At 37.5% G+C, this 13,448-nt stretch overlaps 1 protein-coding gene across 3 annotated transcripts in view; it reads right to left on the minus strand.

The window, feature by feature from the left end:
* Nucleotides 1-3,248: 3,248 nt before the first annotated feature.
* LOC309972203 (regulating synaptic membrane exocytosis protein 1-like) overlaps nucleotides 3,249-13,448 on the minus strand; it is a gene marked incomplete at both ends in the record, with an annotated part of 197,766 nt that continues 187,566 nt past the window's right edge. For 2 of the 3 annotated variants that reach the window (XM_082855773.1, XM_082855771.1), the window contains 2 exons: nucleotides 3,249-3,323; nucleotides 5,284-5,497. In XM_082855773.1, coding sequence (XP_082711899.1) covers nucleotides 3,249-3,323; nucleotides 5,284-5,497 — 289 coding nt within the window. The remainder of the gene's footprint in view (nucleotides 3,324-5,283; nucleotides 5,498-13,448) is intronic. The other variant, XM_082855772.1, reaches the window with a different exon arrangement.

Raw genomic sequence — 13,448 nt, forward strand, 5'->3', positions numbered from 1 at the left:
GGGCATATACCCTGAGAAAAACATAATTCAAAAAGAGTCATGCGGCTTCCCTGGTAGTGCAGTGGTTGAGAGTCCGCCTGCCAATGCATGGGACATGGGTTCGTGCCCCGGTCTGGGAAGATCCCACATGTCATGGAGCCACTGGGCCCATGAGCCATGGCCACTGAGCCTGGGCGTCCGGAGCCTGTGCTCCGCAACGGGAGAGGCCACAGCAGTGAGAGGCCCGCGTACCGCCAAAAAAAAAAAAAAGAGTCATGTACCACAATGTTCATTGCAGCTCTATTTACAATAGCCAGGACATGGAAGCAACTTAAGTGTCCATCGACAGATGAATGGATAAAGAAGATGTGGCACATATATACAATGGAATATTACTCAGGCATAAAAGAAACAAAATTGAGTTATTTGTAGTGAGGTGGATGGACCTAGAGGCTGTCATACAGAGTGAAGGAAGTCAGAAAGAGAAAATCAAATACTGTATGCTAACACATATATATGGAATCTAAAAAATAAGGTTCTGAAGAATGTAGGGGCATGACAGGAATAAAGACACAGATGTAAAGAATGGATTTGAGGACTCGAGGAGGGGGAAGGGTAAGCTGGGATGATGTGAGAGAGTGGCATGGACATATATACACTACCAAATGTAAAATAGATAGCTAGTGGGAAGCAGCCGCATAGCACAGGGAGATCGGCTTGGTGCTTTGTGACCACCTAGAGGGGTGGGATAGGGAGGGTGGGAGGGAGTTGGAAGAGGGAGGAGATATGGTGATATATGGTTATGTATAGCTGATTCACTTTGTTATAAAGCAGAAACTAACACACCATTGTAAAGCAATTATACTCCATAAAGATGTTAAAAAAAAAACCAATTTAAACAGGCTGTGGGGAAATCCACAGTATCCCTATATATTTAGACTTCAGAGAAGTCTTTTGATGAAATAAAAATTATCATTTTATCTCTCAGAGTGTGCACTTTGCACTTTACACACGTAATAATTTATAATGAGATTATTTTATACATGCGTCACGTGCAAAGTGATTCTTCATGACAAGCTGTTTTCTTTATAAGTACACAATCTCCCAAATTACTAGAGGTGATTTAGGCTAAGAGTGAAGTTTTGAAATAAAATATTGCCAGGCTGCAAACGATGTGATCATTAATACTTTTCACTGGACTCAGTAAAGAAATATTTATGTCCTAGCTATCCTTAGGTCTTCATATCATATACACTAGTATTTTAGTCACTTTATTCACCAATTTAACAAACTAAGTAGACCTCATCATTATTTTATTGAACAAGATGGAGATTCCTTTTAGCAAAGTTTTATTCATCCTTATTAGTCTTTGCTTTCCTCTCATAAAAGCACCCCCTCCACACATCTGTAAATTATAATTTCTCTACGAAAAATAAAAGATCTCAGAGGAATAGGGAAAGAAATAGCAATCAAGTACTTTGCTTAATACTTGGCTATTCTCTTTAACACAACTAAGACAAAATCTGGCTTCAGTTTCCTTGGACCAAAATGGAAATTCATCGTCAACCTCAATCAGCTAAGAAGCATTTTAATGAAATTTTGACGGAGTACTTAAACATAAATGGTAGATATATGCGTTCTAATCAAAGTGAAGATAATAATTGAAAGTGATTGTATTTTACAGGTTTTTTCATTCTATTTTTGACTGACAACCACAAAATTCCCCTGAATTCTTATTACAGCGTCTGTAATCATAACAAGCACAAATACCCTACCTGTATGGGAACAATCAATCTGGCCAGCCCTACGGAAGTAGCTGAAGTCTGCACAACACCAGCATTATTTATGTACTTAAACTTTTATTCTTTAAAGGATTTTAAAATTACCTACATTTCAAATGTAGACTCATCCAAAGTAGTGTTCATGAAACCAAAAGTGTGATAGTCTAATTATGTTTTTTTTCCTAATACAATACAATACATTACACGTATCGCCCCGCTTTTTAAAAGTTCCCTTCACTCCACTTTGCTTTTACGAAAGAAAAAAGGTGAGATGTGAAAATTAGCGTTCCGTGTTTGTTTTGGAGTGAGCTGTTATAGAGGTAGTACACACCCAGAGCAGAGAGAGCAGCCCTGCCAAGCTCCTTCCCCAGGGACCGCACTCAGTATCTCAGCATCCAGCCACCACAGCTTTGAAATGTGTCTGTGGGCATTTGTGCCTTATCTGATTTATTTTGTGCATTCGTTAGCAAGATATGTCCAGAGGTAATTGTTTCTTCTCTTTATGCCATTTGGTCTTACAAAAGTTTTCATAGAAAATCTCTATTTTCAGATAGTGGGGGAAACCGGTATTGCATTAAAATAATAGCCCCTAGAATGATCTCACGTACCACCAATGGTACAGGCAAACACATTTAGTGAAAATAACTACCCTATATAATACCCTGATTTCTTTTTCATAGAAAAAACTTATGAACATATACTAACATCAAGTTTAAAAACACAAGTTAATGTTCAGCTTAATGTCAGGCTTGCTGCCTACACACTGCAGTATGTAATCTAAACTTTAAAACAGTTGAACAGAGGCAGCTGAGTTGATATATTGAACCCAAAATACTCATTGCCTCAGTCTCATATCGGGAAATTGTAATTTACACCAAATGAAAGTGTATAGTATGTCTGCAAAGGACAGGCTGATGTAAGATTCCACTTGTCTCCTATCTTACTGAGTACATCCTCTGTGATTTCCAAGACTGATAAGAGTTAAAGGTGACCTTTTACTTCCTTAGGAGTGATTTCAATGCATGAGGGAGAAGAAAAGAGCAAAACTGTGGTTCAATATGACAACTCTGCTACTTGTGTTCTATAGAACAATCATTTTATTCTGAGCTCTTGATTTTAATTTGATCCATTCTCTCCACTAAATCAGTACATCCCATTCCTCCTGCTGTAGAGTTTCAAATCACCCGCCATGCGTCCAATGGGTGATGAGAAAGGTAAGGCCCATTAGACTTTATTGTTCCTCAAGGCAGATGAATCATCCTCAAAACTCAGGGAGCTAAGAGGACAAATGAGCTTCATAATGATTTAAATTATGTTAAAATATCACCGTTCCCATGAACACAAACTACCCAGACTTTATCTATTAATATAAAACTCTGTAATGCTCCTAGATGTTCATTTTATTTTTCAATGAGAGCTACGAATGAGCTCTTCCTAGCATGTAATTTCTTTGTGAAATATAGTGATTAACAACACTAGGTGAAACATTCACTTAATAAAGTTCACAGCATTGTAATAACAAACGATAGAAAAGAAATCATGGATTCTAACCACTTTGTCCTCCTTTGGGAAAGCATCCAAGGAAGCAGAGTAAAGAGAGAGGGAAAAGAAGAGAAAAACAAAAATAAGGCATATATTAATAAACAGATTTTAAGAAAGCAATCATGTGTTACTTTAAAGTATAAAAGCACAGGTAGTTTAAAAAGTAAATATTTATTCTCACCAAAAAATAGTCACTGTTCAATCTTTTGTTGAAAATACACATATACTGATCCTGCTATAGGTTAGGTACAAAAGTTGGGCACTATAATTTCAGAACTTTCGAGAACTTGCATTATTAAATCTACATTTAAATCATTCTTCAGAAAGAAAACTTAATTCACTACCATATTTAGTCCAACTATTATTGAAAAGACATATTAAAATGCATAAAATTTGAATGAATAATTATATCAAATTACTCTTAAAATATTTATAGTTATGACCTGGAAAAATCTAAGAAGGAAGTGTTTGTAATAAATAAAAATGAGAAAAGAAATCTGTTAATCATTTAGCCATAAATTATCCCACAAGGAAGATTTATTCATAACAAGTATTTCAAAATTTACAGTGTCACAGGAAAAAAATAACTTTATACAATTTTGTGTCCTTTGTCCAAGATTAAATATTTTAAGTTGTGCTTTGTTTTGTTTTGTTTTTTGAATATTTTTTCCAAGATTGAATGGGTTTAGTAAAGATGGATGAACTACATTAGGCCTGCTTGTCTGCTCAAAAGCATAGGTACCTCTTAGCTCAATTTCCTTTAAACCCCTCTCCTGTTTAAAATATAAGTTTGATTCTATGTCATTGGATTGCCTCAAACCTATAATGTGAAGTTAAAAGCATTCAACAGCTATGGGCACTCAGCCCATTTGCACCCTAGCGTTCAGCGTCAGCACCCTTTCAGATTGGACAGTACCCTTATTGCATGAGTTGTTAATATTTTGAATACCATCACAGGTCTCATTTGCAAGAATTCATTCCAAAAAGTGTGTTCAAGAACTAAAGAAGGGAAATTTAACAAATAGGTCCTGTGCACTTTTTATGCACCAGACACGATCTCAATCCAAGCTTGTTTTGGAAAGGCTTTAAGGTAGCATACGAGGATTAGCTAAAACACATAACTTTTAGGAAGACAAAAGAAAACTTATGTGACCATAAGAACGGAACATAAAGAAAAATTAAAGTTGCATAGATTTGAATTGTTTTAATTCTCATAACAGCCATATGCATTAATTACTACCATACAGTTTCATAGATAAAGATGCTGTTGCTCGGAGAAGTTAAGGCTACAAAGAAAATAAGTTTAATAATGCATCTATTTTACTAAATGTCTTAATTCCCCTAGAAGAGATTTTAGAATAATACCCTACTTACAACTCAAATACACTACCAAAGAATACAATGTTGATGGGTAGGTTCACTTTAATTTTAACTCTGATTTTCCAAATTAGGAAGATATAAGTGTAAACCACCACTTTCCCCCACGAAATTAAAATTTTGACACACTCTTTAAATATCCAAATAATTTTCATAAGACTTAGCACTCTTTTCCTTTTTTAACATGATAGCAAATTTGAAGTTACTCTCACAGAGGCTAATTATTGCTTTATACATGATTGCATTGGGTTAAATTTAATGCCACACAATCTACCTTGATTTTATCTTCATTCAATCTGAAACGTATGTTGCAGAAATTCAAGGTAGGTTGTTTTGTTCTGCTTTTTTGGTACAAGAAGAATTGGTGGTAACACGCTTCAAGGGTTTCATAATTCACGATACTAAATCTACATTAACTACTTTCTTCAGAAAATAAACTTACTCCCATAGGTAATCTGTTGGTGTTGAATGGGAATCATTTATCGAGATACACACATACAGAAAGCGCATCTTTTATGAATTATCTGCATCGCTCGTCCCCTGCTCTGGTCACGGGGGAGGCGGGGCGCATCCACCTGTGCGCACCGTGGGCGGCTCTACTCACGTTGTTGGACCGCAGGGACACGCGGCCCCCGCAGCGCGCGCAGAACTTGGTGCTGCAGTAGGAGCACAGGTGGCCGCAGCCATCGGCGAACTTGGTCTTGTGGCAGATCCCGCAGGTCGGAGCATCGTCTTTGTGCTCACCCTGGTAACGCCGTGCTTCTTCCCCTATTTTTCTCACTTGCTCCTTATAGCTTTCAAATTGTTGATGCAATCTCCTGGGCAGAAGAGAAAATGGGAGCAAGCTAAGGGAATGCTGGAAACGGGAACAAAAACACTTTTTCGTAGCAGAAGAGACGTCTAGCTTTTGAACTGAAGCAAAACATACGAAGCCACTTTCCCCCCTAACCTTACCACCAGAGGTAAGAAATGTATTAGCCTGTCTTCTATTAGCTCCATTGGGCTTATTAGCACTGAACCGTATATAAATAGACTCTATATAATCATTCCATATAATTTCCCAACAGTGGAATTCCTGTATCCACTCCGTGACTCTGCTTCTTTGACAGGTGACTTTCAAAGTATTTTTGACTGGGACTCCACATCTTACAACCACAATCATGTGTATATAAGGCAAACGTTATACAAGATTCTTAGCCTAACTCTGTAGAATGTGCTCTGATATTTTCTGTCTTATTCTGTTTGAAGTTTAATACAGATTACTGTTTTTAAAAAATTTGTCACAGTAAATTGGTCCCAAGACCCACGGTTGAAGCATGATGCATCCTTGGGAAATGACTATTTTAAACTACATTGCTAGGCAAGCTGCCTTCCATGAAGTATCTTCCTTCACTTCCATTCCTGGAGACATCTGTGTGGCATCAAGTATTCCACACAGGACACAGACTGGACTGTTTATACGTATATACCTATATGTGTGTGTATATATATATGTTACAGTTGAGCTAGCTTAGATCTGTCGCATCACATTACAAGCTCTAAACCATACCTTGCAAATATTCAGATTTTTCCATGCCCCAGTTTTGCTTGATCTCTCCCAGGTCATATGTATGAGAATTGCTATTACTCTTTATTGATAACTGCTGGACTTCGGGCAACTACATTTGTTGAGGCAAAGCATTTCCCCAAGAACATTCACACTTAATATGGTTGAGGTTTCCTCCACTCCCCATTAGTCCAAACCCCTCTCTCTCAAACTGCTACAAACAGAAACGGTTCCATGTTCTGTACAGAGCACTGTGACAGCCGGTGATTCTCCAGAGAAAGGAAGCCTTCATTTTGTTGATGAGAACTAAGAAAATTGTCCCAGGCTTAATAGTCATTGGCTCTTACACCAAAAGAGAAACTCGTGGGAAATGTCTAAGCAGATGTATCTGTGTATCTAAGCTCGTTTGCTGGATGTGAGTTTCCCCAGGATCAGAGAACACACATGCTATTGTCAGTTAAGGCAGTTAGCGTGATGCTCCACATCTATGATAACTGTGGGGAACTGGGACTCCCTGGAAACTGCATTCAATAAGTGAAGTCCGAGCACTGCAGTGTTTGAAGTACGGGGATTTCATTATATTTTCATTTTAACATCAACAGCTTTTGAGCAGAACTTTAATTATTACTTTAAGAATTCTCAAATCCCTTTCCTGCTTTGCCAACTGACACTTTTTTCTATTTTAATTCTCATAATTAAAGAAAACATAGTTGCACTAGCGTATAAAGTAGTTTAGAATCTGAAACCCTTCCCAGTTTAAAGGCCAGCTAATTTCAGTTCAGAGAGGATATTGTGATATTTTATTTAATGCATGCAAGAATGTCTGATCAATTTATTGAAGAGCTGTTTGACCCATTCCAAAATGCTGAGCTGAGCAGACAGGGAGTGCATGAATAAATATTTATTGTGAGAACCACCAAGTCAAACATATTTAAATTATATATATATATAAATGAGAAGGAGAAAGCTAGGCTAAAGAAAAAGCTTCCCTATAAACGTATAATGATACAGAACATGTTTTAGTTTGGGTGCTGGCAAACTTTACGGTAAAAGGCCAGTTTGTAAATATTTCAGAATTTGTGGGCCAGGAAATATCGGTTGGCAACTACTCAGCTGTACTGCTGTAGCAGGAAAGTAGCATAGACAATACGTAAATTGTAAGCATGGCTGTGTTCCAATAAAACTTTATTTACAAAAAAAGATGGTAGGCCAGATTTAGCCCGTGCACCTGGTTGTCAACTCCTGATTTAGTATATGATTTATACTAAGGCATAACAGCTTGAAAATCAAAGTCTTTCTGACTTTTAAAAATTCAAACATAAAGGACCTTTATCCATCCTATAGGGTCCAATCAAAAGGCATCTGTTTCAGGAAACCTTTGTACAATATATTTGTGCAGAGCACTGAGATGAAACCTTTCTCTAATGCATCTCATAGCATTTCCTCTGGTCCCAGGCTACTTAACATTATTTCTACCATATATTATTACTGTTTCTGTACACGACACTTCTCTTCTACCAAACAGTAAATAGTGTTAGAAGTGCACAGTTCAGCCAGCTAATAAAAACATACATCCCCTTAGTAGTAGCCAATACATCTTTGCTGAATGGAAAAGTCATACATATATAAATATATTTTTTAGTCCATCTTGAGAAAAAACAAAAACAAATGCGTTTATACTGAAGACTAAATATCCTGGAAAATCTTACTGCCAAAAATGCTAGAAATGCTGGATAAAATATTTAAAAGGATAACTTTTAATTCATGTTTGAGCTGAGGAGAGAGTATGGAGTTGAGTTCCTCAAAGGAGAAGTATGAAACGGGAGCAGTAATTCCGAGATGATATAGCTCTGAAGCTGACAGCTGCCCTGGGGACATGGACGGAGGCTCTGTGAGTGAGAACTTCAGATTTAACTTTTGTACATGTGACTGAAAATAAAAATTCCAGTTAGGCAGCCACCAAAAATAATTGAAGTACAGTGTATAACATCCAAATCTGGAGATAGAAAAACATGGAATGAGAAAAAAGTCAATCCAAAGAAGATAAGAATTGAAACAAACAAACACAGACAATTAGAAATAGAGCATGTGATGGCAGAAACAATCCAACATGTCAGGAGTCACGGTAAGTGTAATGGACTACAGCATTATGAAAGACAAAGTTCATCATGTTAGACTTAAAAAATTCAGCTAAATGAGGTTTAGAAGAGAAATACCCAAACTATAAAAGCACAGAATGTTTTAAATAAAATGATGGAAAAAATATATTCCAGGGAAAGAGTAACAATAACAAAACAGCAACAACAGCAAAACAAAACTGGTGTAATACGTAAGGCAAAAAGCATTACTTGAGATAAAGAGGGTGTTACTATTAAAGAAGTGTTCATTTCGTGTTGTATGTGACAATTCTAAACTTGATTGCATATAATAACCTATAAAGACAAAAAATTGATAAAACTATTAGGACAGAGAAATCTACCATCAGAGTAGAATATTTTTACACACCTCTCTCTGTGTGGTTGACAGATCAGACAGATCAAAAATAAATAATGATAGGGAGGTTTGAACAACACAATGAACAAGTTTCTATATGTATATGTATACATCTGTCCAGTAAACTAAACTTGTTTTAACTTGTTGAGTGCAGTAAACGTACTGAACAATAAATGTACTCAACAAATAAATATTTTTTCATAGAGATATGAAATTTTTCCAGCTGTGCGCCTCAAAAGTAATAGAAGTGTTTTTTTTCTTAAGCTTCATGGTGAATGTATGATGTATGTTTTGTTCTTTTTCTTTATGCTTTACATATATGTTACATAATACTCCTGTATGTATGAAATATTTTATAATATAAAGAAGGAAAAATTTATTTCTATCTCATTAGATATCACTGCCTAACAAATGACTGCTATTAAAGAACTGAAAAAGTGAATGTATTTGACAGCATTAAAATCTACAGAAGAGTTGACCATTTATGGAAACTAATTTTAAGAAGAAATGCATATGTTTAACCACATAATAACTTTATGAAGTAGACAGTATTATTATTCCCGTTTTATTGAAACTAATTTTGTTTGGGGCTTTGCTTTATTTTCTACCTGAATATATCATTCTAAATTTGCATACTTTAGTAAAAGAATGAAATTAGGATATTCTCTAACACTATATAAAAAAAATAAACTCAAAATGGTTTAGAGACCTAAATGTAAGACCAGATACTATAAAACATCTAGAGGAAAATGTAGGCAGAACACTCTTTGACATAAATCAAAACATTAATTTTTGGATCCATCTCCTAAAGTAAAGGAAATAAAAGCAAAAATAAACAAATGGGACCTAATTATACTTAAAAGCTTTTGCAAAGCAAAGGAAACCATCGACAAAATGCAAAGACAACCTACTGAATGGGTGACAGTATTTGCAAATGATATGACTGATAAGGGGTTAATATCCAACATATATAAACAGCTAATACAACTCAACAACCAAAACAACCCAATTAAACAATGGGCAGAAGAACTGAATAGACATTTTTCCAAAGAAGACATACAGGTGGCCAACAGGTACATGAAAAGGTTCTCAATGTCACTAATCATCAGGGAAATGCAAATCAAAACCACAATGAGATATCACCTCACACATGTCAGAATGGCCATCATCAAAAAGAACACAAATAACAAATGCTGGAGAGGATGTGGAGAAAAGGGAACCCTTGTACACTTTTGGTGGGAATGTAAATTTGTGCAGACACTGTGGAAAACAGTGTGGAGGTTTCTCAAAAAACTAAAAAATAGAGCTATCATATGATCTGGCAATGCCACTTCTGGCTATATATCTGAAAAAAACAAGAAAACACTAATTTGAAAAGATACATGCACCTCAGTGTTCATAGCAGCATTATTTACAGTTGCCAAGACATGGAAGCAAGCTAGTGTCCATCAACAGATGAATGGATAAAGAAGATGTGGCATATATACAATGGAATATTACTCAGCCATAGGAAAGAAAGAAATTTTGCCATTTGCAGTAACATGCATGGACTTGGAGGACATTATGCTAAGTGAAATAAATCAGACAGGGAATTCCCTAGTGGTCCAGTGGTTAGGACTCAGCATTTTCACTGCCAGGGCCTGGGTTTAATCCCTGGCCAGGGAATTAAGATCCCGCAAGCTGTGTGGTGTGGCCAATAAAATAAAATAAAATAAGTCGGACAGATAAAGACAAATACTGTATGATATCACTTGTATGTGGAATCTAAGAAATACTACAAACTAGTGAATATAACATAAAAGAAGCAGACTCACAGATATAGAGAACAAACTAGTGGTTACCAGTGGGGAGGGGGGAGGGGAAATACAGGGAAGGGGGAGTAGGAAGTACAAACTTTTGGGTGTAAGATGGGCTGCAAGGATGTACTGTACAACACGGGGAATAGAGCCAATATTTAGTAAGAACTGTAAATTGAGTGTAACCTTTAAAAATTGTATAAAACTAAAATATTAAAAATACATACATAAATAATTTCACATACTTCAGATCTTATATTGAGCTCACACAAAGCATGAGAATAAATGCAGATCCAACTTGCAAATGAAAGTGTTTCTGGACTCAGGAAAGCGCTCACAGGGAGGAAATGTCCATTTTTGATCGTGGCTAGTTGATGGTATGTGAACAAAGCTGACCATGGAAAAGCAAAAGGTCTGCCAATGAGCTCAGTCATGATGCTTCTACAGCTGCTATAGTCTCAAGTCAATTCTACTTCCCCTCATTTCTCAGCTCCTCTATGGTATTTATTCCCAAAATTGACTTCAAGCGACTGTGCCCTTCTGAAACACTCAAAAAGTTATTTTGGTGACTTGGGAACCCAGTGATGGTCCATTAAGTGCTGGTACAACTTAGACCGTGGGGTCTTCCAGGCCATGCTAGGTGCACAGGAAGCAATGGCTCTTTCCCCAGAGGCCACAGCAAGAGGGTTGGTGAGATGGGGCTTCTTGATTGGGGTCTGAGTGAGGTCTTCGGTTCTCACTTTCTCCGTGGGATGCCTTAGAGGGGCGTTCTCTTCCAGTCTCACCAAAAGTGGGGAAAAATCCAGCCCACAGAGTAGTTCCTAAGGACAAGAGCCACCAGGGGACAGAGCTCTCCTCCCAGAAGGATGTGCCCAAGTGTCTCCCCCCACAGGCATCACTCCAGACCCGGCCAGGACTCACAGCCTCCTGGATGTCATGTCTTGGTGGCCTGGACGTATCTGTACCCTCTTCTCGTGTGCATTTAAAATTCTTCCTTGGTTCCAGCAATGGGCCGTGTTCATACGACTGGTTTGGATACCACCACAGGGAGCAGAGTGAAAGAAGCAAGATTGTGCCGTTTCTCAGCACAGAACTCATGTTACATCCTCACACCTCTTTCTTCCTGGGCTTCTTCCTCTACCTATAGACAGGACTCCCTTATTCTGCAATGAAAGAAAAAGCCCAACCCAAGTCCCCATCAACCTGGCTGACTTATTTCCCAGTGTACTCCTCCTTTTTACCAGCAGAAATTATGAAAGAAAAGCAGGAAGGAAGGGAGGGAGGGAGGGAAGAGCGGCCTTCATGACTCCCACTTCTTCAAAATCTACTTATTCCATAACCCTGTGCAGTGCTCTACTAAACTATCTCTTAAAAAACCATCCTTCATGCCCTTTTCTCAATCTGTATTCCCCTCACATCACTCTGAGATCACTCACTGTCAAGATGCTGTCCTCATAATAAGATTTGCTTTTGGAATCAGGATACCGGTACTGAAACCATAAATAGTATATTTATTTTTTGTATCTGATGTTTTAATGCTTTAATCCATATCAAATATGTGACAGTGTTCTATTATGAATAATGCATGGAAATTCATATTTGACTATATGGTATTACAGTAAATGCAGGACTGCAAATGTAGAATCTTTTTGTGAAATTTATCTGTACATTTCAATTTTAGAATTAACAAGATATTCTTATTGATTAGCAAGGTCGACAAAATATATGATCACAGATCTCTGATATAAATTTTCTACAGAGAAAATGGAGAGCATTCTAAAAGATGCAATGCTATCAGAAGAAAAGCATTGATATAGAAACTTTGGTTTTCTCCATGGATGTGATTTTTTCCATTGTTTCACTATGTAACAATCATTGTATTATTTTAATATCTGTGTGCTCAATTCAAGAAACTCCAAGATTCCAGTTGTAAACAAGTTGTTTGGGTGGTTAGTGGCACGTATTTGAAGGAAATAAAGATGAATGCCTATAAAACTAAATATCATTCTCTATACATCTAAAATATAAATATCATCCTGGGAATTCCTTGGTGGTCCAGTGGTTAGGACTCTGTGCTGTCACTGCCAAGGGTGCTGGTTCAGTCCCTGGTCAGGGAACAAAGATGCTGCAAGCCACTTGGTGTAGCCAAAACAATTTTCCAAAAAAAAAAAAAAAAGAATATATATCTATATCACCCTATAATGCAAAATAAATCATTTAAGCGGGAAGTTATTAATAACATCCTTACCAGTTAATGCGTATTTGTAGATTACTTACTATAAATAGGGCACACAGATAGATGCCGAGTGACTGGTGATGGGGGGATGAAGAGGAATCTCTGTTAATTGACACGGCGCCTCATTTACTTCTGTTTTGTGTTTCTTATTCCTCCATCCCAGAAGTGGTCAGAAGCTAGAGGACCGAAATCCCACCTTTCTTCCCGGCTCTCCTTGGTGAAGTCTAGGCTACATTTTTCTGCAGTAGGAGGGGATGGGAACCAGTGCTTTGAAGTTTCAAAAGCCAAAGTTACAGGTCCCGAAGGAAGATGAGGGCTTTCCCCAAGAGGAAGGGAGGGGCAGAGACCAGAGCAGTTTGCATGTAGCACCTGAGATGGAGAGCTGCTTTGGGACGTATATACAAGGGTACTGAGAAAAGCAAGCATGGTCTATATTTCCTTTCCCAACTTTGGCACAGAACACATACAACAAGACACGATCAAGGGCCCATGCCAATAGTGATGGGGAGGTTAAAGCCAGGAGAGTTCTTCTGAGAAGGCTGGATCGCTTAAATGCCCCCAAAGACCTGGGGGATGTATGGGAAGGAGCCCTGACAGTGACCGAAATTAAACATCGGCTAGCCTGATACCCTGGAGGCTTGTTTTAGAAATTTTTGACATCAAACTCTATTGTTGAAAAACTCACCCTAACCTCAACT

Source organism: Leucopleurus acutus, assembly GCF_964270905.1.
Source record: "Leucopleurus acutus genome assembly, chromosome: 15".
Lineage (NCBI taxonomy): Eukaryota > Metazoa > Chordata > Mammalia > Artiodactyla > Delphinidae > Leucopleurus > Leucopleurus acutus.